Raw genomic sequence first — 27,648 nt, forward strand, 5'->3', positions numbered from 1 at the left:
TTATCCATTGCTAACTGTTTCGCTTTCCTCCACAAACATCTTTTAAAATGAAATAAACAGCCTTGGATCCGTGCCTCTGGAAAGGCTTTTTCGATGGCCAACATTGCACTTTTTTCAAAATCTGTTGTAAAACATTTTGGGGAGAATTGCGGTAATTGACTCTTAATTAAATTTAAAAAAGTTGTGTAAGTATTCTCTTTTTTATTAGGCAATAAGGCGTATATAGCTGGAAGAATATTTGTTTTTTTGTCAGTACTACCAACATCAACGTGTAGCGTGTAAACTTGTAAAAATGGTGGAACACAACTTTTAAATGTTCCATCACAAAAAACATTTTCTGCATTTTTAAGAAAGTTTAAAACTTTTTTATTTGCAAAGAGTATAATACGCGTTTCATTGTCTTTAAAATCTGCAAAAAGTAAATTATCGTAGCACGGTGGCACAACTAAGTCCTGAACCTTATTGAACCTTGTTTTTTTAACTTGCAGTGCTCTATTCCTGCTTGCATACAGTCTTTTTTTAACAGTATCATAATTTGGAATTTTCTTTACTAAATCAAGCCCAGAATCTTGTAATTCCGAAACCATGTCCGAATAAATTTTTGGCACGCTGGTAGTAGGTTCTGTTTTAGCGCGTTTTATACATTTGTCAATTTTGATTTTTGACTCATTGTCTATATGACTTGGTTGACATAAATGAGGATTTTCGCTTATTAGTACAGTACAATCAATGTTCGTTTTTAGTTGTGCTTTACATTCATTTCTTTGTGTGCATCTCCATACAATTACACCGTTTTTATTTTCCCTACGTTTATTATAACTGTAACCATGTCGCAAGAGAAGATCTTGACCTCTTTTTGATTTAATTAAAGTGAAATCAGCTAGTTCACCCTTGCTTGTAGAGGGTTGCTCTGCCATTATTCAAATCGTTCAACGATTCAAATCATTAGCCACATCTGAAAATAATGGTATAATTTCACCATACACGAAAATAATTATATAATTTACTTAGAAATTACTCATTTTCATTTCACAACATAATGAAGTGTTAATGACAACATAATTATTTATATTTTAAATCATATTTGAAACTATGAATATGTAATTAACGTGCATCTGTAAATATGATAAAAAAACTACTTACATAAATACTCCAGTCACACTTTTGATTAGTACACGTAGTCTAACTGGTCTGAAAATTTAAAAAATTGAACATTAGATACGTGAAATAAGCGAGCAATAGCAGGCAATAGAAAAATCGCAAGATGTGCACCCATCAAAATTACTGTATAAGGACAACCTATTGGAATCTGCAGTCGGATGCCAACAAGGTGATCCCCTCGGGCCAGTAATTTTCAGCCTAGCCATTCACCCGATCATTCGAGAGCTAAATTCCAAATTCAACGTTTGGTATCTAGATGATGGGACCCTGGGAGGCGATGTAGAGACCGAATTTCAGGATTTCATTCATTTAAAACATAAATTTCATTCCATTGGTTTAGAACTAAATTGTACAAAATGTGAATTATTTATTACTGACACGACTGACAGACAAATGACAATATCCAAATTTCAATCATTAGCACCACAGATTAAAATTATAGATAAACAGTCTCTCCGCCTCCTTGGGGCTCCCATCCTAGACCAATCTTTTTCTACATTTATTTCGGAAAAAATTGATAATTTCAACGATATTTCGGAACGCCTACAAAAAATTACAATGCATTCGGCCATCACAATTATTCGACACTGCTGTTTTGGTCCTAAATTTACATATTACCTCCGTTCTTCTCATCTCTTTAAACATAGCCACCTTTTAGACCCAATTGATAAAATTATCCGCCATACCCTCAGCTCCATTCTCAATGTGGCCCTGGACGACCGAGCCTGGCAACAAGCCACATTGCCGATCCGGATGGGAGGCCTCGGCGTCCGCAAAATTACCAGTATTAGTTTACCGGCATTCATATCCTCGGTTCACGGCACTGAGAAATTAACCAGGAATATTCTTACTCCAACACTGGCTGATTTCGAGGTGCCGTATTTAGCCGAGGCTATGGATGCATGGAAAATTACTTGCCCGAATGAAAATTTACCCAGCAACCCGTCTTCCCAAAGACAGTGGGATGAGCCGCTCTGCAGAGTAACCCGGAATAGTTTGATAGAAACGGCAATTACTCCTGCTGAGCGAGCGCGCCTACTGGCTGTGGGTAGATGGGAGTCGGGGCTTTGGCTTCAGGCACTACCGTCGTCAAATATTGGCACCATGTTTGACGATACAACTTTCCGCCTCGCTACTTGCTTACGTATAGGAGCACCGTGCTGCTCCCCTCATCGCTGCCACTGTGGTGAGGCTGTCACCGCTGTCATACATAATATTTATATGTGTTTAAAACAAAAAGCACCTAGAATAACAAGTATAAATAACTAAGTACATATTTACCACTTACTTCTTAGTGTATCCAGGCTTTTTTGAAGAAACAATAAATATAAAATAAGTTATATGTCTGACTTCACATCATTTATGCACGCACTTTAAGCAGATATGTTATTATTCTGTCAGTATTTTAGACACACTAAACCAAATGATGGGAAACACGCTGCACAATTTGCAAATGAGTGACAGGGACAGCATTATGCTACTATCTTTTGTGTTCCTGAGGGTGCGTTTATTTGCTGTGTCTTTATTTCTATCTGAGGAACAAAAGTCATTATGCATAATATATTATCTAGTAGGTTACTTACTATTTTTGAGTAACACATGTGCCTAAGTAAATCCTCCTTAAAAATATTTGAACATGGTGCGCTCGACTGTACTACTTATTTTTTCTGAGGTATATAATAGTATTTGGGCGAATAGTCCATTACTAAATTTTACTTGACCTGATTCGCCCGCTATTAAATTTGTCTCGGGCGAAAACGGCCCTAAAAAATATTCAAAATTGAAAATAGTTCATTCGCCCGATTCGGGCGAGCAAAATTAGGGCGAAACCGCTACTAAGCCCAAAAAAATATCATTAATATAACTATCTTCATTGTTGTTTAACTGGGTTCTATTAAACTGTTAAGACAAATCTGTACCGCGGTTTTGTCCATACATACAACATTGTATGAAATGTACATATGTGAGACTGCGTGAGCCGCAAAACTCGGAATACATCAAGTGACAGTAAATTGTAATCAGTTGTATATTATCGAGCTCATTACAAGATCTTTGATTTGAATATAAACTTGGTTTCAGCTGCGTTATTGAGCTAACATACTTACTTGCTCATTATTTAAGCCCTTTATGTAATTCGTAGGGAAAATATTTTCTCCTTGCTATCATTTTCTAGTCTACTTAATATTTTTTCCTGAAGTTAAAGAAAATGTCTAAATGCAAAATTATAAATACCCACTTATCGAGGAGGGGTACTTTTTATACGGTGCACGAAGTAATTCCCTTGGGACGCAGGTGAAATCGTCAGCGGAAGTTCTTAAAGTTAGCCTCAAGAGTATGGGACTTCGTAATATTATTATCGAATAGAAAATTCCTCGGGGTCTCTAGATACTTAGTTACTTTATGTAAGCGTGGAACAAGAAAAAAACACTGGAACTCATAATATTGCAATTTTTTGGCATTCGGTAAAAAAATCCGAATAGCGGTAAAATTGAACTCCAAAATCTTAAAGCCACTAACTGTATATTGAGAAAATTGCAAAGATATACTTCTTTCCACTGGGGACACACCATTCCATTAAAAACACCATAAAATTCGCAATACACAACAAAATTGCTGCAAAACAAATAAAAACTACTATTCTACTATCTTTCAATCTGAAACTACCAAGTTAACAGCCATCTTACATATAAAAAGTAATCAGCACGCTTTTTACTATGCGCCTGCGCATCGATGTTAATTTTAATGTCGTGTTTCTTGGAAGATGCGTGAAGCGTGACTTTATAGTCAGACGAAGCCAGGCGATTAGCATAGCTAGGCAGATTCGCTACATGTCTGTCGTGGCTAATTAGGGAATATTGATTAATCATCGTTGCAGACAACGTTTATGTATTTAAATGTATGAATATTTGTGAGCTGTCGTGTCAATGTTTGAGTGCATTAGTATGGGACAGGTGTACATCACATGCTGGCAATTGTAGAAGCGGAAGGCTGCGAAAAGAAAAATCTGTTTAGGTTTGTACTTTTACTAAACTATTTAAGTGCGGGCCTCTCGGGACGAGCGAGCAACCGCTGGCTGAAACTATAAAATAAGAGATGCAGCTAGCTACCAAGATTGAAACCAGATGAACTGGACCGATCAGATCCGTATCATCAGAGTAGAGGCTCTCTATTCGAAAGCAAATGAAAATACTTACATGGTGGAGACTGGTTGCAGTGAACTGAGCTGTTTGATTGAAGAACTTGGAAATAGAGTATGGAATTGGATTCTAAGGATGGGTTGCATCATACAGCGATAACGACACAACTAAAATGATAACCGATCCATAAACTGCCGTTTAATCACCAATTTGGCGCCATTTATGGTTATTATTATATATTTTTATTTATTTGTATCACCGTTTTGATGTCATCTCGTTAGCATTTTGCTATCACTGAAAATTACTGAGACTTTGTTTCTCATAGGGTTGCTGTAACTGAATAACGAATTATCACTTTCAAACCCCCATCTACTTAGCAAGTGACTTGCATTATTTCCATATAAAGTGAGATATCATGTCAATTACACACCACGGTGCGATAAACATCGTTTAAGGAAGTGTAACGGATTAAGCTGTGAGGAAACTCTGATGTACTCACGTAATGTAGGTACTTGCGCTTCTGGTTTTCTATTTCTACATACTTGGTTAACTGATATATAGAATATGGAGGCATTTATGATTATCAGATGCTTAGCCTTCTCCCCTAATAGGTACACCGTTTGATCGGCTACATAAGGTAGCGTGTGCAAGGACCGTTTGACACGGAGGGAGAAATAGGGTGTAACTCTTTTAGCGCGTTCAATCCAGCTACATAGGTCGCCAGTGGGTTCCATTGGTACCGGGTTTACGCAGAGAGATCCTGAAGCATCCCTGATGAACTGGCGATTGTTTCGAAGGGGTTAAAGATCCTAAAGGCATCTCTAATGAACAACCCAATTGTTTGGCAGGATTGAAACAGTTGCTGTAACGTTTATCGTTACAGCAACTGTTTCATTGCTCCTCCTGCATTTTCTCTATAGCAAGCTAGGTATACAGAAAAGTAAATGCGTTAGACGCAAATAAAAAAAAATAAACAAAATGTATGTCAAAATCTTTTTAATTTAGACATTTGACTTTTGTAGTGAGAAAAACATATTACTGTTAATCAACGAATTAATAAATAATCGAAATTAAGAAGTCAATTCTATGAAAAAAATGACAAATAGATCATAAAAATAATTTAGTTTGATAAATATTTGTTTTTTATTTTTAGATAAAACATTTAAATAAAACTATTAAAAAATATTTAAATATACGCCTATGCACCTGTTTTGATGTGAATTTGCATTTACAAATTAAAGAAAAAAAGTATTCCGTTTTTATGATTCCGTTATGGTGTCACTTTTTTTATTAACTTTTTTTTTAAAGCATATTTGATGGAGGTCAGTAAGTAGATAATATTTTTTGTAGTTCTAAGTAGCTTCTTTATTTCATAGGTAAGTTATAAAAAGATACGATAGGATGGCTGTCTGTTATAAAAACATAGTGTCACTAGAACACTTTACATATACTACAAGTTTGATCATTTTAATTTTTGGATCTATCAAAAGTTTTACCTCCAGTACGGTATACACAATACAATTTAAGACATTTCGTAACAAATGAAAATATCTTCCTAGCGTGAATTAATAATTGCGTAACATTCTTTCTGTCATAAGTTATAACGTCATTTGGAGTGAAAAACACTTTTTCTAAATAAATTAGTCTATGCTTTACAAAAAATCGTAAAATATTTGCACGTGAACACGAATGTACTAAATTGGTGGTTGCCACATTGCGCTGGCAACACTAGGCTGACATATTTATCGATTAAGGGTGCGTCTACACGGTGCAAGTAGCTGGAGCAAGTTAACATGCGCAAGTGACAAAAGCACACGGGTGGGTATTTTGCTTTGGTACATGCGGGACTCGCTGGACCCGCGCGTTTTTAAAATGCATGTAACCTGCGCATGAACCTCAACATGTGCAAGCTACTTGCACCGTATAGATGCACCTATATTGAAGCACATAAGCAGGTTATATGGATTTTAAAACCGTGCGGATCTGCGAGTCGCGCATGTACCAAAGCAAGATAGATACCCACCCGCGTGCTCTTGTCACTTGCACATGTTAACTTGCTATAGCTACATGCACCGTGTAGAAGCACCCTAAGTTGAAATGATAAATTTCTTGCGATGTCTTTATAAATGATTGGAAGCTATTTATAACTGTATCGGTAATTGTGCTAGACATCCAATAAGCCGTTTAGTTATGTCGTATGTAGGTTTAATAAATGAAGACTAATGGTTGTCCCCGTCATTTTGATTTCTTAAAGTAGAGCATATACCTACTTAGAGATCTATTAGGTTACTTATAAACTTAATAGTATTTTTTAACTTAGTAGTAGTTAGGAAGTACTGGTCCGATTTGAAAATTTCTATCAGTGTTAGACGGCTCATTTATGTAGGCGGGCTACAGGTACCCTGTTTTTCGCCAGGTGCTTGAAGTAGTTTCTGTTCAGAAGCTATATAATTTCCTTATAAAATAAGATGGTCGAATTTTATAACGTATACGAGTTGACGTTAGAATTGGGGTGAAGTTACTGTATATATTCTCGATGAATTTGAACTTTAGACTAAAACATGAGCCTAATTTATTTAGTTTTTATGGCCATTAAATTAAAATTGACGGCCAAATCCCGCTGAATAAATCAATTTAGGTAAGTAATTATTTTAAAGAGGTTTTTTCTGAAGTCGTTATTCCAGATTTTGGAAATCGCAAGGTATGACACAAGATCCAAAATGATTGGCAGGTTTTCCGTTTTAGAACATTACGAAGTCGATGTATAGGCAGTAATATGCAGTTAACTCTACAACATTTTGGAATTTTCCCTGCACCTCTATTTCCGCTCTAAAACGCATCTTTGCATAATAAAGCCAACTAATAGTTACGTGTGTTAAAAATCTTACGAAATGCTTGCGACACTAGCGCCACGATTTTGACAGCGGCAACTCTTGTAAACTACTCTAATTGCAATTAATGTGCGTTGGTGTTATGTGCAAAATAATTACAAATTGATGAAAAGCCGAGTTAATAGCTTCCGGATTAATTATTCTTATGTTGGCACATTTTATGACTATAATCGTAATTTCTAGACTATTTTTTAATGTAATTAATTGTGGGATTTTTTTCTTTGTATCCGTTAATTATGAAGTGGTTGTAGACTGCTTGTTATTTTTTTTAACGTGACAATGTCGACGAAACAGAATGTTGCTTTAACGAAGTATCGTAAAATTAATAAGAATAAGTAAAAGTAAATATAGTTTATTAGCCACTTAATCAAATTTAGTGGCGGTTATACAATATTATTGGCGTTTTCAAGTTCTCAATCATGCTAAAAGCTAATCAAAAGTCGTGGTGGCCTAGTGGGCAAAGAACCAACCTTTCGAGTATGTGGGTGTGGGTTCGATTCCAGGTCAGGCAAGTACCAATGCAACTTTTCTAAGTTTGTACGTACTTTCTAAGTATATCTTGGACACCAATGGCTGATAAAAAGGTGAAGGAAAACATCTTGAGGAAACCTGGACTATATAGTCTGAAATCACCAACCCGCATTGAGCAAGCGTGGTGATTAATGCTCAATCCTTCTCCTTGTGAGAGGAGGCCTGTGCCCAACAGTGGGACGATAAAAAGGCTGTAACAATCATGCTAAATATTTTAAATAGGGAAGAAGAAAATATAAGCATTATATTGTAACAAGTTTTCTCAAACCACAGGATAAAATTAGACTCGCATGAATAGTGCGTAAAACAAATCGCAAGTTCAACTCCAATGTAGCGTGTAAACTGTAGAAATTACCATAATTACACAACGTTACGAGTTTCTAGTAATTTTCACTTATTTTCGCGCGTAAAACCTTATTTGTTCAAGGAGGAAACCGGTTCGGATACACAGGTACACGTCAAGCTGGGAACTAACAGCTGTCAAATTAACAATAGACGAGCGCGTTTATTTTCATCAGTATGATCATCATATCACTTATGTAGGAATGGGAGAAAGAGCGAGGCCGGTGCCCGCGGCGGCAGTCGCTCAACACGCGCAATTCGACATGGTCAACTGTACATAATTACGTGCACCGAGTGTATGTGATCAAAACACAATTGCGCGTATCTGAACGCGTCGCGTCACTCGAGAAAAAAAAACAAAAATGTCATCTTAATAAATGTCAAAATTTCGCGCGCTTTTCGATACCATAGATTAAAGATTGGTTGTCAGTGTTTCGTGTATGAAAGTGATTTTTTTTTCGCCTTATCGTGTTGAAGTGAATGTGAAACTGTTTATTGCGTAACAATTAAAAATTCTTCGCGAATTGGAGATGAGTTTTGCGGAATTCTTGTGTTTGTTTGAGTTTATGTATTAATTAATTTGAAGCGGTCGTTTATTTTATTGATGCTTGTTCGAGAGTGTTATTTTTACGAGGTTTATATTGCCGTATTCTGTAACACGTCCACATAATGTAGTCTGACAACGGAATCCTAAGTTATGGCCCATTTTACAAATCTTAGATCTTATTACTATTTTTACTTTTGTTTACCTACATATTTTCAGACAGGAATTTATCCGACAATACTTTGATAGCTAAGAAAACATATACCTAGTTAGAAAATACATATAAAGAGTTGAGAATCACAATCAAAACGTAACATCATGAGCGTATGCGCATAGTAATTGTTACCTTTCGTTTCTGCGATAATTACTTAATTTGTTGGCCGCGGTTTGCATAATAAGTGGGTACAGTGATATTCTGCAAACGTGAGCTGTCATTCGGGAGAAATTCGAAATTTAAAAATGCTCTTTGGAATAAAACCGAAAAGGATGTAGGTTGGTTGGCTCATAAACCATAGAGAATATGGCATTGTAAAAAAATAAATTAAATTCTACGATAATATTAATTTGTTAGGTATCAAAACGCCATAAATACTATAATCCTGATCTATATTCATTCATTTATTAATTTAAGCTAGTTTCCGACTAAAAATCCTAATTTTATGCATTAAACAGGTTATTTTTAGGTAAGTAGGTTTTATTCGCAAGGTCATTTTGAAGATGAGATTTACTAAATTACTTCCTTATTAGTTGACGATTCTTCAAAGTCTTGTGCGATGATTTAGGTTTTCTAACTATTTTTAATTTTAATAACTAAACGCCACTTTAACACACACACGCATAAAAAGAGACTAATAGGTAGGCATATTTTTTTAAACAGGTATTTAAAGTCAAAAACAGGTATTTATGACGTAAATTCCATAATGCCTAATATAATGTATTCTCTTCTGCATCGTTTATAAGCACATAGGTAATTAGTATATTACTACATTTGCATGCCACATGACAAAGAAAGCGTTTTGCTCTGTAGAGCGAAACAGCGCTTCATACAATAATATGCACATAGCAAAATATTGCGTACCAAATATACATTATTATTAATATAAAGAACCTGCTCAATCCTTCTCCGTATGAGAGAAGGCCTGTGCCCAGCAGTTGGACGATAAAAAAGGCTGTAACAGATAATAGAATATAAAGAACCACGCTATTTGATCTCTCTCTCTCGGCTCCATCATCAGATCAGTTTAATAGTACCATATTATTAGATTTTCAGAACTTAGATTCCATTACGATCAGTTACATACAGGTCGACCTAATAAAAGCGTGTTTAAGCTACCTATAACATATCGTGAATGTTGTTAAATTAAATAAGCTGTGATTTTTTTTTAAATAATAATTGAAGTGCACAGGGGAAAATCATGCAATGTCACTAAAACAATGAACTGAGAAATTGTTAAATTAACATTTGCACATTGCTTGTTATTGCACTGTATTAATATTTTTGAACGAAGATTACTCTGTGACTATTCATGTTATTGCAAAGTATGTTTTGGTGTTTCGTCCTACCACACTTGTACTATAGAATGGCATTGCAAGTACAAAAAAATAAAAATGTGACATTGCATGATTTTCCCCTGTGCCCTTCAATTGCAATAATAAAACAAAAGAAAAAGGCCTTCATGTGACAAAAGTGCAGCATCACAATTTAATATAAACTGTTTCGAGATAACGTAAAAAGGAGAAAGACGTTAATGTTTTATTCATATTTGTTAGATAACTTGTATATTACGGCGAAATTCGGTGAATTTATAATTCAATAAAACAAAAGACGATCTTCATTAGCAGGAAAATAAAGATATAAAAGCTATATATATAAAAAAAACAAGATATATTAAAAGAACTAGAAGTAGAACTTATAATAAAGCTATTAATACCTAAATGGACGGGAAAAAGTCTATGGAAAAGATAAGCATGCATATCTAATCACATGTTAACACCTGCTGATTTCTTTGAGAATTAATAAAATTAAACATGTATGTACTTTCTAAGTATATCTTGGACACCAATGGCTGATAAAGAGGTGAAGGACAACATCTCGAGGAAACCTGGACTATAAAGTCAGAAATCAGCAACCCGCATGGAGCAAGCGTGGTGATTAATGCTCAATCCTTCTCCGCGTGAGAGGAGGCCCGTGCCCAGCAGTGGGACGATAAAAAGGCTGTAACAGTAACAATAAAATTAAACATGTGTAACATAACAATCTTTGTCCAGTATTCACAATTACACTACAAGGAAAGAAAAAAGCAAGATAACAAGAACATACCATAATAGTGAAGTTCCCTGTAATTAATCGATACAATTTATCGATAACTATAATCGGTTTACATGTAGGAAGCGACTCGATTCGTGATGCCGCACGAAACGCACTGGTGACAGGCACTAAAGAGTAATTTGTTCGTTTTTAAAACCATTAATTGGAAATTAGCTCATGTCTAATTGAATTAGAGACTTAATTGGTATAAGTTAAGGTTTTTTTTGTTAAAAAAGAAGAAAGTGTTAAGTAATGTCAACAATGACAGCTTAAAAAGTTGTTTGACAGGCAAATGCATTAGTAAAATAAATATTTTTAAATGTCAAAGTTAAAAAAACTGTCTTAAAATAAATGTAAAAGAAAAGTGCAAGATATTATCTTAGCTTAATGAATAATCATCGATATTATATCATTGAAAAAAAAATCTCTAAATAATCAATATTCAGTGATATACTCACTCACGTATACCTATTTAGAGAAATTACTCATTTAAATAAACACGCTTTCGTTTACAAGTTTCTAACGTTTAACCTACATAGTAAGAAAATCGACGTTTACACATATCGATTAAGTAATCGATTAGTTGATAAGTAGAGATTCATCGTTAATCACTGTGGCTATAACTTAGAATTACGCGTACAGTTGTTCACATAGAGTATCCACACACTGCAAATTAAACAGTTGGTCAACAGTTGGCATTTTTTTTCTAAGATTATCGTTGTTCCAATATTCTAAAGTTTTCTGTCGGTCTGATACCCGCTAAATGCATAATCTTTGTTATGTGCATACTACAATTCATCTTCATACTGATTTATGAGCCCAAACAAACTCTCGGCCGACTAAAAGTTTGTAGTGTGTCAGTACTCTTACTAAGAAATGCGACCTCGTTCACGAGACGCGTCCGAGTTTTCAAATTACGCAACTTAATCGTAACAATAAGATGAGAATACGGAAGTGTTACAGAATACGGCCGTGTAACCGAATTAACCCCTGACTTATAGGTAGCAGTGATTTTCTGTGCTCTTTCTATAGTAGTGACAGTTAAATAACGAACAAGAACGCTGGTGGGCCATGAACAATGCCTAGGGAACGTTCAGAAGACGGCGACTGTAATGCTATAGCGCGGCTCATCAAGGACTTCTGCAGCTGTTCAGAGAACGGCACCTGGTCTCCCGAGATGACCACAGACAGACGGAAGGGGCCACTCCTCAAGAGTGAACTCACGAACATGTCTGCGATGCGCCGAAGAATCATATCACTCGCAAAAAGAAAAACAAAAGAAGTCCCGGAGCCGCCTAAACTGATCTACGGCAACACGTTCCAAAAAAGTTCAGAGACTCTCACTTCAAACTTGGTGAATACAACGATCAGTTCTCAAAGCAGCACTCTCCGGAGGAACATCGACAACTTCCTCCTCTCTCGAAGGATGTTCGCTCTGGAGGAGGACATATACGAGAAACCCATTGTAAAGACCCCTACTTGTGGAGAGAACTGGTCTCTCAGTAAAGCGTGGCGGAACAACAACTCAGATTTCTTCAACCGCTCCCCTACCCTCGATTCTCACCGGCTAATTGAGCGGAACCACACCCAACTCGAACGAATAGACGAGATCCCGCATCGGAAAAAACGAAATAAGAAAATGAAGGAGCAATTACGTTACGATAGGAATATTAAGAGGCACATACGGATACGGGTGATGTTATCTTTGAGGATGAGGAGGTATATGAAGAGGAGGATGAAGAAGCCTGGTCTGCAGGCTGCTCAGAATGTCAACGTGCCTCCGAGGAGGTTTCCTAGAGGCACATCAGTGACTTCCAGTTTTGGGACACGATCCTACAGGAGTGTGATGACGGACAAGCTAGGGGATGGTGCAGTCCTGTTTGACATCCATGAGGCGAGGAATTCCACCATGGAGTTGTGCCACGATTACGAGGAAGACCTCGACACGCTACAGATTGCATTACGCGCCGGCAATTTTAGGTAAATAGTTTTTACACGATCTTAGATGTAAGATTTGAGAGTGAAAGTGAAAGATGACTACGTATTTATATTGTTCGTTGCGTTTGCTTGCTTAGCTGCTAAAGTAAGTAATACTTAGCAAAAATGTAGTGGGCTAATTTGATGGTTGGCAAATGTCGTTAACTACTGCGTTTAGGGTTCATCCAGTCTATAACATCCAATGATGTCTCGTTATATATTATCGTAGATGATGAGTTTATAGTGCATTTTAGATTAACCTCATATTCGTCATATACAGACATTACCAAGTAATGTTGTTTTATTCTGAGTGACTACCTATGTATTTATTTATTCATCAGCAAAAGCACGTAACCACTGTAAGACACAACGAACAGTGGGTTTTCACTGGATGAAACACAAAAACATTTAGGTACGATTATGACTCATCTATATATGCGAGTATTTGTTACTACTACTAAAATCAACAGTTACTCCAAAATCACCCAAATGATCTACCAACATTATGAGGTCATCCATATCAAAGGTCACAATTTAGAAATTGTGCACTAGCTCCGGATATGTGGGCACCCTACCGTTACACTATTGTTAGTGTGTGTCCCCCTAAATTTAGGTGACTAACACTGGTACTTACCTGTGAAGGTAATTATTGACAGTGCCAGCCTTTGTGGCTAAAATATGAGCGGTCAGTCCAAATTGTTGGACCTAAAATTGCAAGTTTATGCAAATTGTGTGGATGTGGACTATTTATTTTCGAATATATTTATTGGCATACAAAATACCTCTGACTTATTAATTAATTATGGTCTTTGGGATAGACCGAGTTAATTATGCCAATGGCGTATTCCCCAAAAAACCTAATATTAGCTACATAAAGTAATTGTTTTTCATAAAGTGATTGTCATCTCTGGTCTCATTGTTCCTAATGTAAGTGAGGACTTGTAGTTAGCTAAAAAACATTGACGAGATAAAACCAAGAATTTATGAAAAAAATAATAGAATATAGGTATAGCTTTGGTATAACCGTATAAAAAAGTAATCGTTCATCAAAAGTATAATGTCATTGACACCAAGTTTGTTAAACTCCGCAGTATTTGGACTACGTCACTAGAATGCAGTTTCTAGTCATTAATAATGTTTATAACTTGATTGCAAACGTTCATATATTTTTACTTTGCTATCTACTCTTCCCTGTTCAGAAATATTTAACTAATGCGAAAAGGTATCATCATCTGCCTAGCCTTTTTCCAACTTTGTTGGGGTCGGTGCCCACTCTAATTGGATGCAGTTGAGTATGAAGCGTTTGCCTATCTGACCTCCTCCCTCAACCTTCAACCTTGCCTACCCCTCAACCCGGGTTAACCGATATTCCTTGGTTGTCAGACTAGCTTTTGACTTCCCGTAACGACGATGACGGCTTCGCCCGCGTGGAGTTCGGTTATATCGCGTTTCCAAGAGGACTCTTCAAAAGTCCGGGATAAAAACTATCCTATGTTCTTTCTCAAGGTCAACTGCCAAATTGGCACAGAGATAGAGTTGACCAGTAGAGTTGGCACTGCCAAATATTATTAAAATCAGTTTAGTGGTTTAGACGTGAAAACGTAAGAGACAGACAGACAGACAGAGTTATTTTCGCATTTATAATATTAGTAGGGATTTATTACATTTTGTTAAAAAACTTGTAAATCATGGCGATTTGAATGTTCTAACTAAATTAAGATACCGTGACGGTATAAATAAAATGGATGCAATCGCGAGATTCCGCGAGATCATTTCAAGCAATGATTTTGCATTTTATCGATGTTTTATTTTAGTCTGATTCACAGACAATCTAATTTGTTGTTTATTACTTAATTAGCTTAAAGTTGGAAGCGATCGATTTGTACCTACCTACTTTTGTATTTATCCAAAATGATGCGTCATTTCTGTCTAGAAATGTATCACTCTTAAAAGAAGATTCAATTCATTTGTTGAAATGACTACAATTTTTATAAAGAAATATCGATTTTAAAATATAGTTCTGTTATAGGTACGGTATTTACATTAGGTACAACTTGTTAAATTCTAGTTTTCTGTCTCAAAATTATTATTTGTTGATGATTTCATCGGCTGACGGTTGCATTTACATTCTTGGTCATAGTAAAGTGGTGCTAGAATCTATTTGATATCTTAATTTGAGTTAGAGCCATCAATTAAAGCAAAAAAACTAATTGTTATGCTTACGGATTGTCATTTTCGACTTTTGTATGAAAATTTCCACGTCAAAAAAGCAACCCTAAATTAGCAATCGGTTTGCCAATTCACCGTGCGAGTGTGTAACAAACAAATCATTTCTTATTTACATTAACAGTAACGATAGTTGCATCTTCTGCCCACAAACAATACAAATCTTGCACAAGGGATAAAACCTTCGAAGGTTGTATTCGCAATAGTTTAAGCTTTATTACAATACAAACAACTTGATATCAAATTAATGTCACGGTTTAATCGAGATTCGATTCGATTACTATTCGATTATGTTCATCAATCTGTCATAATCGTATAGAATTATAATGTAAGACAAGGGCCTTATTATAAAATGTTCATCATCATCATCTCCCGAGCCTTTTTTACCAACTATGTTGGGCTCGGCTTCCAGTCTAACCGGACGTAGCTGAGTACCAGTGCTTTACAAGCAGCAGACTGCCTATCTGACCCTCTCAACCTAGTTACCCGGGCAACCCAGACGGTGTTAAGACATGTGTGGTGGTATTTGAAATCCACCTTCAGAATAGCTTGAAATTTCTCTGATGTGAGAACATATAGGCAAGACAAGACCAATGAAAATTCTAAGCCATTTTTACCAGCAAGATAAAACCCTATCGAGGAATTTTGAATAAAAAATTCAGTATTCGAAGGTAAACCTTTTGTGTCGTGGTAGAAAAATGAAGTCGCCAGCCAATATTTTTATTAAAACTTATTAAATTCAAGTTCTTGATAGGCAAGAGTCCGCTCACTAATATTAGTATCAAATATTTTACAAATAACTGTATTTTTCTTGATTGATTTATTTTAAAATTGTTTACGAGAGATCTTTCTTGCGAATTAATTTATTTTGTATCAAAATCTATCAATTTAACCAAAATGAAGTGTTTGAGTTATGACAGGATATCAAAGGTCAGATCTTATTTATATAATGATCTAGTTTTTAAAGTAATTTATTTATACATCCAAAATCTAAAATGCATAAAAATACCTACCTGATATGATTTAAATGTCAATGATAATCAAAATTCTTTGTCACACTCTTTGATGAATGAATATTTTATTTTGTTCGTTAAGCGTAACATTTAAATATATCATTTTATTTATGATGACATATTTGCCTATTTGAATTTCAATTAAATAATAGAAATAAGTCTTAACTGAATTTAAATTAAATCGAAACTTGTTCTTCGTAGATTAGACAAACAGCGCCATCTATCGGCGAATAGAGTAAGCCACATGTGAACGGCCTTGTCGCGTCGTGCTTCACGGTACATAGTTTTAGTGCGTATCATCGCATAGTTCAGCTATTGCCTACTAGATGGCGTTGTTACGATATGATAGCGTTGATGTCTTTTGTTGGGCGAATAGAATTTATTAGTTTTCTGTAAAATTCTGAAGAACCATGAAACAATCATCCGTTATTCTGCTATGGTCTTTTATAACTAAGGTCCATCTAAGACAACATCATCATGATTTTGTCTGAAAGGTCGTGAATGTCAGTAGGTGAACTAGTTAACAGCTTATAGCGCGATCAACATGGCGATTTGTGCTGCAGTGACTTTGTTCAGCAGTGGACATTCTATGCTGCCTAAATTTTCTCCTCGTATTTTGAACCTTCTTCCCGATATATGTCACATATCTATAGTATCCTCTCTCTTCCAGGAGCGGTCGGCTAGCGGTCGAGGGTTGGTGGTGCGGACGCGCAATGCCAGGGTCGGGGGGGCGCGCCAATAACGGCGCGTTGGCTCTGCACTATGCCGCCGCGAGGGGCTGTCTGGACTGCGTGCGGCTGCTCACTAACACTACGCCTGATGTGTCGTGAGTACACAGCTTTATATTGTACTGCACTATGCCGCCGCGAGGGGCTGTCTGGACTGCGTGCGGCTGCTCACTAACACTACGCCTGATGTGTCGTGAGTACACAGCTTTATATTGTACTGCACTATGCCGCCGCGAGGGGCTGTCTGGACTGCGTGCGACTGCTCACTAACACTACGCCTGATGTGTCGTGAGTACACAGCTTTATATTGTACTGCACTATGCCGCCGCGAGGGGCTGTCTGGACTGCGTGAGGCTGCTCACTAACACTACGCCTGATGTGTCGTGAGTACACAGCTTTATATTGTACTGCACTATGCCGCCGCGAGGGGCTGTCTGGACTGCGTGCGGCTGCTCACTAACACTACGCCTGACGTGTCGTGAGTACACAGCTTTATATTGTACTGCACTATGCCGCCGCGAGGGGCTGTCTGGACTGCGTGCGACTGCTCACTAACACTACGCCTGATGTGTCGTGAGTACACAGCTTTATATTGTACTGCACTATGCCGCCGCGAGGGGCTGTCTGGACTGCGTGCGACTGCTCACTAACACTACGCCTGACGTGTCGTGAGTACACAGCTTTATATTGTACTGCACTATGCCGCCGCGAGGGGCTGTCTGGACTGCGTGCGACTGCTCACTAACACTACGCCTGATGTGTCGTGAGTATATGAATATGGCTTTATTTTTTATGAAGGCTATCACACTAATATTATAAGGGCGAAAGTCTTATAAGTGTTTGTCGCTTCCACAAATGTGTGTAAATTTGGGACTTAGGACGACTAAACGAATTCTGATGTAATTAGTTCATAGCTTAAATATCAAAACAGTAAGCTATTTTCGTGTGCGGAATGTAGAAGACTACCTGGGAGCAAATTCCAGTAAAATTATCCAGTAGTTGTGACAGACACTTCCACATGTTAATATTAAGTAAGTTTCCCTAACTATACGAACCTAATTCCTGGATAGTGAAAGAAACATCTCTATCTTTCTCCTACTTACTCCACAAAATACAATTTCTTCAATAAACCAGATAGATAAAGCCACAATCTGTTAACCGCGCAATAAATCTCACTACTCATTAGCGGTCACACGTCATTGCGCACGCGCCGCGCGCCTAAGCGAGACTTATCGGCAGTACACATGTTAGGAGAACATTTGTAGTGATTCAATGCAGTTAGCTTTTTATTTTGCGAATAAATTCCACTACATTTTGAAAAATGAACCAAAATGATTACAAAAATAAACTACTTTAAGTTTAACGCCAAACCTACTGGCGGCCCGAAACTAATTTAATAGCTCAATTATGTGAATATGGCGTATAATCCTCGCGAATTTCGGGGCAGTGACAATATGTTTTTGTTCGCGATAAATTTGAATCCTGCGAAGGTATTTGCAATCGGTTTTAACCAAAAATAAGATCATTTATTAAGGATCATAAATTGATAGGAATTGATACCCGAATGAGAACATTTTCCTCGCCCATTTACAGCAGCTAAGCTTTAATCTTTTACAATTTTACACTACCAATAAAAACTAATTACTCTTAAACGCTGCAATGCCCTCTTACGAAGATATTTTCTTCACATACGGAACCTATTAAACCAATTAATTATCTTGCAAGGATTTTTTGCTTCACTCTGGTCCATAACAGTCCAGTCACGGGATGTAACGGAGCTAAATACTGTTAGTGTATGCGTGTGCGCAGGTTGGTGTAATGTGTTTTGTGTTGGATAGGTCATGGTTGATTTGGAGATTATTTTTTATGGTGGAGTTTATGAAAATATTTTTGTAATCTATGTAAGAAGACAACTTGCAGTTTTGAAAACGAGTGTAGGTATCTGTTTTTTCTAGGCATCTAACTGAAGTATGTTGGATATCTAATATAAAAAATTGTTAAGTATATGGGTTGACTGTAAAATGAAAAACTAAAGAAAATATAATCTTCGTCACCAAAAAAATATTTTTAATTATGAAAGATTTTGATTGAACTATCTATAATGATAAGATTGTAACATTTCGATAGCCCTTTAAATAAACTTTATTTTATCTTTTTTGATACAGTAATTAAAACACCATAAACACTATTCAATTAAGATTTTCTTAAACAAAAATATAGTTATTATCAACTTAACGAGCTATGTCAATTACTACAATTAAGTAGAAGATGGCAACACTAGGTACGGTATTCGAGATGGCATGTCTATAAAAATGGCAATGTACACTTAGAAATGTGTGCAATGTGCATGGGTGCAGGCAAATTCTTGTGGTTTTCTGATATATAAATAAACTTTCTATTACATAACATGCAAACAATAGTTGAGATTTTTTAAATAATAAATAAATAGCGCGACACCTTCACGTGCTATTTATCCTATCTTAACACAAATGATAAACTACAAAAATGCAATTTTTCCTTGAAAATTGCACGTAGTTGACTACACGAAAGAATCGGTAACACTGTAACCAAATTGGACAGTGTTTCAAATAGTAATAAATACTTGACGGAATTCTCCACAATATAAACCTTTGAAAAATAATATAGGATACGTATATCACGGCGCATATTTTTGGTTGAACTTAAAAATTAAATTGAGCCCGTGGTGTGCGTCGGTAAATACCTACTCGTACCTAGGTATGTTTTAAGACACACGAAATAAATCAATAAAACTAAACCACCAATCAAATAACTAAACTAATAACAATAAAATTCTAAAATAAAGAACAAAAATCCTAAGCCAGTATATCCAGTGAGACGTTAGAGAAAGCGTTACAGAATTAATTGCTCTTATCCGCCATCTTGAATCTGTGGATCTTCATGCCTGCGCGGGCGCAGCCGTCCTGTGACACATTTATACGGGTAATGAAAATTGTTTGGGTGTACACGGTGGTTAGGTAATGGGGTGGGTAGGTTATGAAAATTAGGTGATTTGTGTGATGTAATTTTGTAGTGAAAATTGATGATTTTTACTTGAAGTGTGATTAGAGCAAGGAAAAATAGGCATAAGACACTCTCTGAAAAGAAAACTCCACAAAAATGGCTATCGACAGGGAGCTAGTCAACCTTTTTTGGGAAAAAAACATTTTTTGCGTTTCTGAGCAACTTTGGTGAAATAAGCTAATAAGAATTAGATTTAATATAATAAATAGCATATTATTAATGCTAAAAAATATTACTATGAGGCTTTTCAAATCCATGGCTTACTTACACATAATTAAATTAAATCATGTGTTCGATCCCATCCTGCATTGCACGGATAGAAAATCTCTTACAACTTAAAAAATAAAATCATTTAACTCTTTCCAAAGAAAACTATTACACTTAATCTATAACATTCTATCCACGCTCCACATTAAGGCCATTTACCATTAAGAAACCAGCGCGATAGATATAAGCAAGTTAACCACCATAAGCGATAATGTTGTAAGACATATCACAATTACGAACAATTTGTAGCCGGTTCCATTGAGCAAGGCAAATGCCTCAGAGTTTCCGGACCGAAGCCCAGTTATGAAAGGCCTTATTAAATCCGTTTTTTTTAAAGCTTATACATTTAGTAGTGTATAAGTACACAGTGCAAACTTTTAGTCGGACTATGGTCTGTTTGGGCTCATAAATCATTATGAAGATGTTTGGTAGTACGCAAATTAGAACGATCAGGATTTAGCCCGTGTCAGACCGACTGCAAACTTTGATTGGGTCAAGATTTTCTTTAAAAATCTTTTTGCCAATCATCGGATCAACTGTCGGGCGACTGTTTAGTTTGTCGTGTACTCTTAATCTTTTTTTAATAACCTTAATTAATATACATTTAGTAGTGTAAGTGTGACATTGTTTTGCTATCAGATTCTTTGATACAAAGTATGTTTGTTAAGACATGTTTAATGTGTTTTAATGTAGTCTTTGCCCATGTTTAAGATTGTCATTTAGCTGATCATAAATTATGAGTAATCATATTACTTAGTTGCGGTTTATAAAGTAGATATTACTTAACTTTTTCAGTAACCACAAAACATTCTCCTAAAACTATTAGAATCATTTTCGTACAATATCAACTTTAAGTTAAATTACCTCGCAGTTAAGTCAATTCACGGCAATTACAAATTAAACCAATGGTTTCCTCATATGGTAAAATAACGGATTGCTTAAGGAAACCCGTCGGAGTGCAAATAAAAACATAATTGTATAGTACTGCAAAGAAAGCAGCCGTAAGTAAGTGGGCCTGTTGCTGATAACGGTCAGAGGAGGGTGACGAGCGGAGCGGAGCGTCATGAGATGACCGTAGTGACCATGTGTATTTTAAATTATTTTTTGCATTAGGTACAGTGTACAGTAATATGAATGTGCCAAACAGTTGGATTCGACTGTTAAGTTTAAATGCTTCTATGGAGGGGAACATGATATTAAGTTCTACAGTTTTTGTCATGTAGTTTTGCTTGCTCTTCACGATGGTCAAAATGTCTGACTAAAAAAACGATCTAGATACTTTCGCTCTCTTAGAATTTATTTTTCATTCTCATTTGACAACTAGATCTATAATATATATATCTATAATGCTTCACCTTCGTTTACCCAAATGGGTCTATGTCTAAATACACATACGTTTATGTAGGTACTGATTAGTGTCCATAATGCTTGTAATTGGGCTGCCTGTTTCATTGGTTTCGTCAAGTAGCGTGTAATATTTGATTGACAGTAGCAATACACAGTTTATTTTTAATGAATAGTCAATGGTTACTGGTGCTTGACAACAGCCCAATATTTTGGTAACAATAAAAGATTTAGGAAACTGGAAAACATGAAAATGTCATTGTTTTTAAGATGCGCTGTATTGGACAGTAATTAGGGCTTTTAAGACTTTTAGCTAGATTATTGACAGCCACATGAAATCTGATGATTCTTTTTAATGCACTTAAAGGGTTACATACTACGATTTTGGTAGTACATAATTTAAATTATGACCTGTAAGTTTGTAAAAAAATATTAAAAACCAAAACTCGCTAATCGCTCCGCTCATCACAAACAGCCCACCCAATAATAAGTAGCGCTCCATATTACACATTAGCAGTAACACTCAGTCGACTGAGATGCTACTCACCGTGTACTCGTTCCGAGTGCAACGTGCGCGTGAGTCGGTGATCGAACCATTTTCAATTTTCTCAACGGGATATTATGAACGTTATTAAGTGAACCCGATTGGGAATTTTGTGTGAACGTGTCAAATTGTGTGGTCGGATTTTGATGTATCAATTTTGTATTATATTTTTTTTTTGGGTTTGGGGTTGGTGGGGATGTAAAATGTTAGGTGTATTTATATATTCTGAAATAATTTCTATGCTGTAAACATATGCTGGCAAGAGTGGGATTACCATTGAATTTCGTCTACCTTTTTGTAATCTTTCTCTAGATTTCAGGGAGAAATGTAGGTAGGAGAGATGTAATACCTATATGTATTACCAATCTTTAATGCACCTTATGGTATTTTGAATTTGGTCCTTTCGTCTTTTGGTCCTTCTCTGTTCAAAGGAAGCTCCAATACGCATCAACCTTGACATCTTGCTGACAATGTACCTTCAAACTGTTATGAGGTCAATTTTCACAGCTGATCCTGCATATAATGTGGGTCAGAGTGCATATAATGCATATCTATTGTTCATTGTATTATAGTATTGTCATCGTGACCTACTTTTTATGGTGTGATGATTGTAAAATTAATTTTCAATAGTTATTATGAAAATTGAACTTGACTGACAAAAAAACTTTGTTGATTAGGAGTAGGTAAATCTTACTTACTATATAACTTATACATTTCGTGTATTTACCAATATCTTGGTTATCCATCATGATTCCTGGTGATGTTGATTTCTGAGCCTTATTGTTATATGTTTTATAATGTTAATTGCTTCTGCATACTAATAAAGACCTAGGTTTTATCTTAGAACGATCAACTATTTCGCATCTTTGAATTCAGCCTAGATTTTGAGATATTTGAGTAGGCACCTAACTGTCTTGATTTATCATTAATCTGTAGCTTTTTGCCCCATTATTGTTTCTTCTTTTTATCTCAAGCATTTCCTGGATTTAATAATTTATTCTAAAATCAGTCCAGTTAGTAAAATGTGTTCATAAGAAAACAATGCGATGCTTCTCGGTAGTCACGGTAGAATAAACGCACGTATATCAGATAGCTACGGTAGCAATTTTATATCTTAAGCTTGCTATTTATTTACTTCATAAATTTTATTGACACGCTCTTTTTGTTCAGTTTTTAGTCCAATAGTCTCTTTGGCTTTAATTGTACAGTCAAGTTGGGTCAAAACCATGGACTTTTTGTATTATTATACCTACTAATATCATAGATTTTGTATTTTATCCTATATATAATGAAAACAATTCGAACCGTTTCATAGTTTACAAATTAAAACTGAGTCATAAAAACAATTAATTGTTGGGGATTCTCCCCTTCATTCCTTCTTCTGAGTAAAAACACACTGTCGGGTTTTTGGGCTGCCTTTTGTAAAGTAGACCTTCAAAAAGTGATTTTCAGCCTCCTTTGAATAAATGTATTTTATCGTTATTGTATCTTTACAATGAGAAATAAATACTATACACAAACTTGTTATAGGTTGATCGAAAAATCATTGCAGTACAGACAGCCGTATCTATTTTAAAATCAAGCTATATAGTAATTACTCTTCGCTTTTAAAAAACAAATGAATCCATTACCTACTAACACCAGATATTCAGATAACAATAACGGATGCTAACTTAGAGAAGCCTAAACGCACATTTGGTTCAAATTACATATTCTGGTTAAACTCTCGAAAGTTAATGAAAGCGAGACCGAGTCAAGTATTTGTATGTGCGTTTGCTTAACTAATGTACTGGAGTTCAATGTTACTAATTGCGTGTTTCATTGGCATGAAAATTTGTGGGTGAAAATCTGAGATAAATGACTTATTTTGGAAGCTAAATCTTACAATAAATACGATGTGTCAAGAATCTTGAAAGAAATATAGCAAAATACAATATTTGATGGATCCATCAATACCGACAGTTGAGAAAATAATCGATTGGTTTATAATAAACGTGTTTTTCTTGATTGGACTGTTAACTTGCTGCTGAAAACAGCTTTAATTGTTCAAAAGAATCGAATTTACAAAGCAGGAGCAAATAATTTGTCTCTCTCGCCTATTACCTACTTAGTTTTTTTAGCTCTTTGAACAAGTTTTAATTTAATTTTCAGGTCAGACAAATTTCAGTAGAACAGGCTAACAGGCTAAGAGTAACAGGCGTGATGTTATGCTAAAATTATCAGATTAAGCTTGTTAAAAATATTCCTGCGTAATAGAGTTTTTGTATTACATACCTATCTTCATTTTATCTAAGATCCTTATCCGTATAACTTTTATTAGTTGCGTGTATACGCCTTAAATTGGTAATAAATTACTTATCGTGTATTTTTAATAAGCAAGAAACAAAATTACTATAATCGGTTTTTTGCTTCAGCGTTAAGAAATAAAATTCTTACATGACACCGAAAACTTAAAAAAAATACTAACTGCATATTATCAGTTGATCATGTTAGACTACGTATAAACATCAAAATGTTTTCGATTTCAACAGCTGACAAACCAAAATAAAGCCGCCACCAAATTCAAAATTCAAAACTGACATTTGCAGCCACAGACTATAAAATAAACCAACGACAATCCGCGTTGATATAAATGTCTGGCCGCTCGCGTGATGAAATGTACGTCTCCTAAGAGTAATAGATTCGTGTTGCCAGTAATCTGAGACCGTTTACCCGTCAATGAGGAAAAAAGTAAACTATTTTTCGAGAGCCGATAATTTGACAGCGGTAATTACCGGTTTCGCGTTTCTGGTCCATTGTTTTTTGCTTCTACATTATTTATGGTTTGCTTATCTTAATCTTGGTTTGCTGCTTACATTGTAAGAATTGAGAGATTGAAGTTATGAGGAAATTTTCATGAAGATTGTTTGTATGTTTTCCTTTGGACACATTGTACTGAATATCTTACTACCATTCTTTATCGTCGTTTTAAGCAGATTTCTGTGGCTATGAATACTACTTTTTATCCAATGTATTACTCTTCGAATGAATCTTTTCGGTATTGCATGCTTTGTGAATAGACCAATCGGTCCAGATTATTATTATTTTCGAGTTCTCTCCAATGTTCTTTATTCATCTCAATTCTTTGTAAAATACCCGTGAATCAATTTTCTTGTACATTTATTTCTGTGTGGGCTTCTACTGTACGTAGCCGCTCGTACAATAAATTCTGCATTTAATTTATATTTCCAGTCTATCTAATAATTCAGATCCATTTACTGCTTTCCTTTTTATGGCCATATCTTCGCAATTACGTTGCATTCATTAAAACTGTAGTTATTTCTAATGCTTGGCTAGATGTGCTATTTTATTCTAGATTCTTGTATGAATCTTCTGTACAGAAATCTATGATTCAAGTCTTGATTTTATCTGTCATCAAGTTATTGGCGATATTCTTGATCCCCGTTAGAAATGTTGTATTATTTTGTACTTGCATGAATGAACCTTTGACTAACCTTAATCATAAAAACCAAAAATATACTCAGGTTAATCTGGCCATTTCATGTATTAGGTAGAATTACTTAATGTGATAATCTCAAAACCATCTTAGAATTATTGTACATGTATGTGCCTACGAAAATAAGCAGATTTATCTCTCAGTGATAGCCTCTACTATTAATGTTTAAACTCTATCTAATATTTCTGTAACACAAAATCTTAACTTCAGCTACCGCTGAACATACGCTTTAAAAAAAGCCATAAAATAAAAACAAATAATTAAAAAGAAAAAAATACGCAGAACTTTTTTTGTAACGAAAAAGTTTTATTACAATTTCGAAAAACGAACGAACTATGGTTTGAGTGTTGTGACGTCAGTGAGACAAGATGGCGACGTGTCCTAGGCGGGAAAGGCCCGCGCGGTCGGCGTCTACCAGGCTGAAATACTCGAAGACTGTACCGGCTAGTACTATCAGGTTTGTTGAATAAGAATTTATTTAATTTATTATTGTTTTCAGGAATGTTCAAGTGAATTGAGCGCGAAAATATTACAAAGTGTTTTAGTTTAGCTCACGAGTATGTGTGGAAATTGACGATTTTTTCCGCAAACTGTTTGGTTTCAAACAAGATATCATAAGATAAGTAGATACAAGATATGCCCATCAAAAGACAGGCGTGATGAAATATCTCTAGTTATAAGTATTTGACAAATAAAACTGATTATAATCAAACATTTGAATTTAATATTTTAGCAAATATGTGCGACTTGTAATGTGAAAGCTATAAATTGATTACTTTTACTACCAAAATATCGGAAATAGCTCCGTATAACATAAACGCAACTGAAGTTAACTCGTTCCAAACCATACTCTTTTACAATCAAACTATTGACAAAACAGTAGCCACTAATTATAGTATTTAGCTCAATAGTGTGCACATAATAATGTTTTACTGAGGCAACAGCGCGCCATAGTAACGGGCGTTCCGTTCTGAAACACTGAAACCAGTTCAGTTTCAGCGATGCGTTTTACTTGTGAATTCGTTTAGAATTGCATTTGCATTTATTGATGTTTTAGTTTTTAATGGGGTATATTTTAGCTCTGTGTTTTTCTTCTGTTACGGTAAACTAATTGAATTATTACACACTGCTACAGACTTACTTGAGTTTTCAGTAAGAAAGTTTTTCAGTAGCAACTTTACGTTAGGACTAGCTTCTGCCAGCGGTTTCACCTTATAAAAGCCTAGTCTATATATAGCCTTCCTCAATAAATAGGCTATCTAACACTGAAAGATTTTTTTTATGGGACCAGTTGTTAATGAGATTAGCGCGTTCAAGTAAACAAACTTAGATTTTAAATATGAGTATAGATTCGCGCCGATCTATGACCAAATAAAGGAAAACAAAGTCTACTCAAAAGCGTCTTGAAGGATTTTTAAGCGGCTTTCACAAAATGTACCCACATATGATAGATCGATTAAAATACATAAGTAAAGTAAGTATACAAATTATTACATAACGATTTCCTTACACGCATTTCCCAAACTCATCATACACTTTTCTTTGAAACAATTGAATACATAACTTCTACAACAGTAATCTTCGTATCAATATGTCAACTTTCATGTCGTAAAGCCAATTAAATTATTACTGTCAGACTAGCGTCTTCCCGTGGCGTCGCCTGTGTGACAGACGAGATAATTTCCTGTGTTTCCGAAGAGAAAGTGATATGTAAGGAAATTGACGCTGTGTTATGTATGTTTGTGTGTTTGTTTAGATGTTTTTTTGTGGTGTGTTTCTGTTAAATTGATTGGTTGAGGTGACTGCAAAATGGTTTTTGATGTTTAATAAAGTTATGAGATATGAGCCGTGATCTTATCAATCTCAATAATGGCATAGGTACGGAAGACTGCACATCAGTGGTAACTGTCATGCACCTTAACACAATAGTAGGTAATAAGTACGATTTTCCTATAAAACTGTTACACTGACCTGAAGTTGACTGTACCAGTAGGGCTTAAACCTTTTGGGGCTGGGGGATTGTTACCGCGGCCTTCGTACATAGAGGGCTTAAAAGAAACATGGTGGGTTTTCGTCAGTAAGAGTCTGACACTCCCT

General features: G+C 35.6%; 1 protein-coding gene across 1 annotated transcript in view; it reads left to right on the forward strand.

The window, feature by feature from the left end:
• The first annotated feature begins 8,331 nt into the window (after positions 1-8,331).
• Positions 8,332-27,648, forward strand: part of F (forked) — a 71,747-nt gene continuing 52,430 nt past the window's right edge. The window contains exons 1-3 of the mRNA XM_064039123.1: positions 8,332-8,614; positions 11,916-12,894; positions 16,801-16,956. Coding sequence (XP_063895193.1) covers positions 11,993-12,894; positions 16,801-16,956 — 1,058 coding nt within the window. The 5' untranslated portion in view covers positions 8,332-8,614; positions 11,916-11,992. The remainder of the gene's footprint in view (positions 8,615-11,915; positions 12,895-16,800; positions 16,957-27,648) is intronic.

This window comes from Helicoverpa armigera, chromosome 18 (genome assembly GCF_030705265.1).
Source record: "Helicoverpa armigera isolate CAAS_96S chromosome 18, ASM3070526v1, whole genome shotgun sequence".
Classification (NCBI taxonomy): Eukaryota; Metazoa; Arthropoda; class Insecta; order Lepidoptera; family Noctuidae; genus Helicoverpa; species Helicoverpa armigera.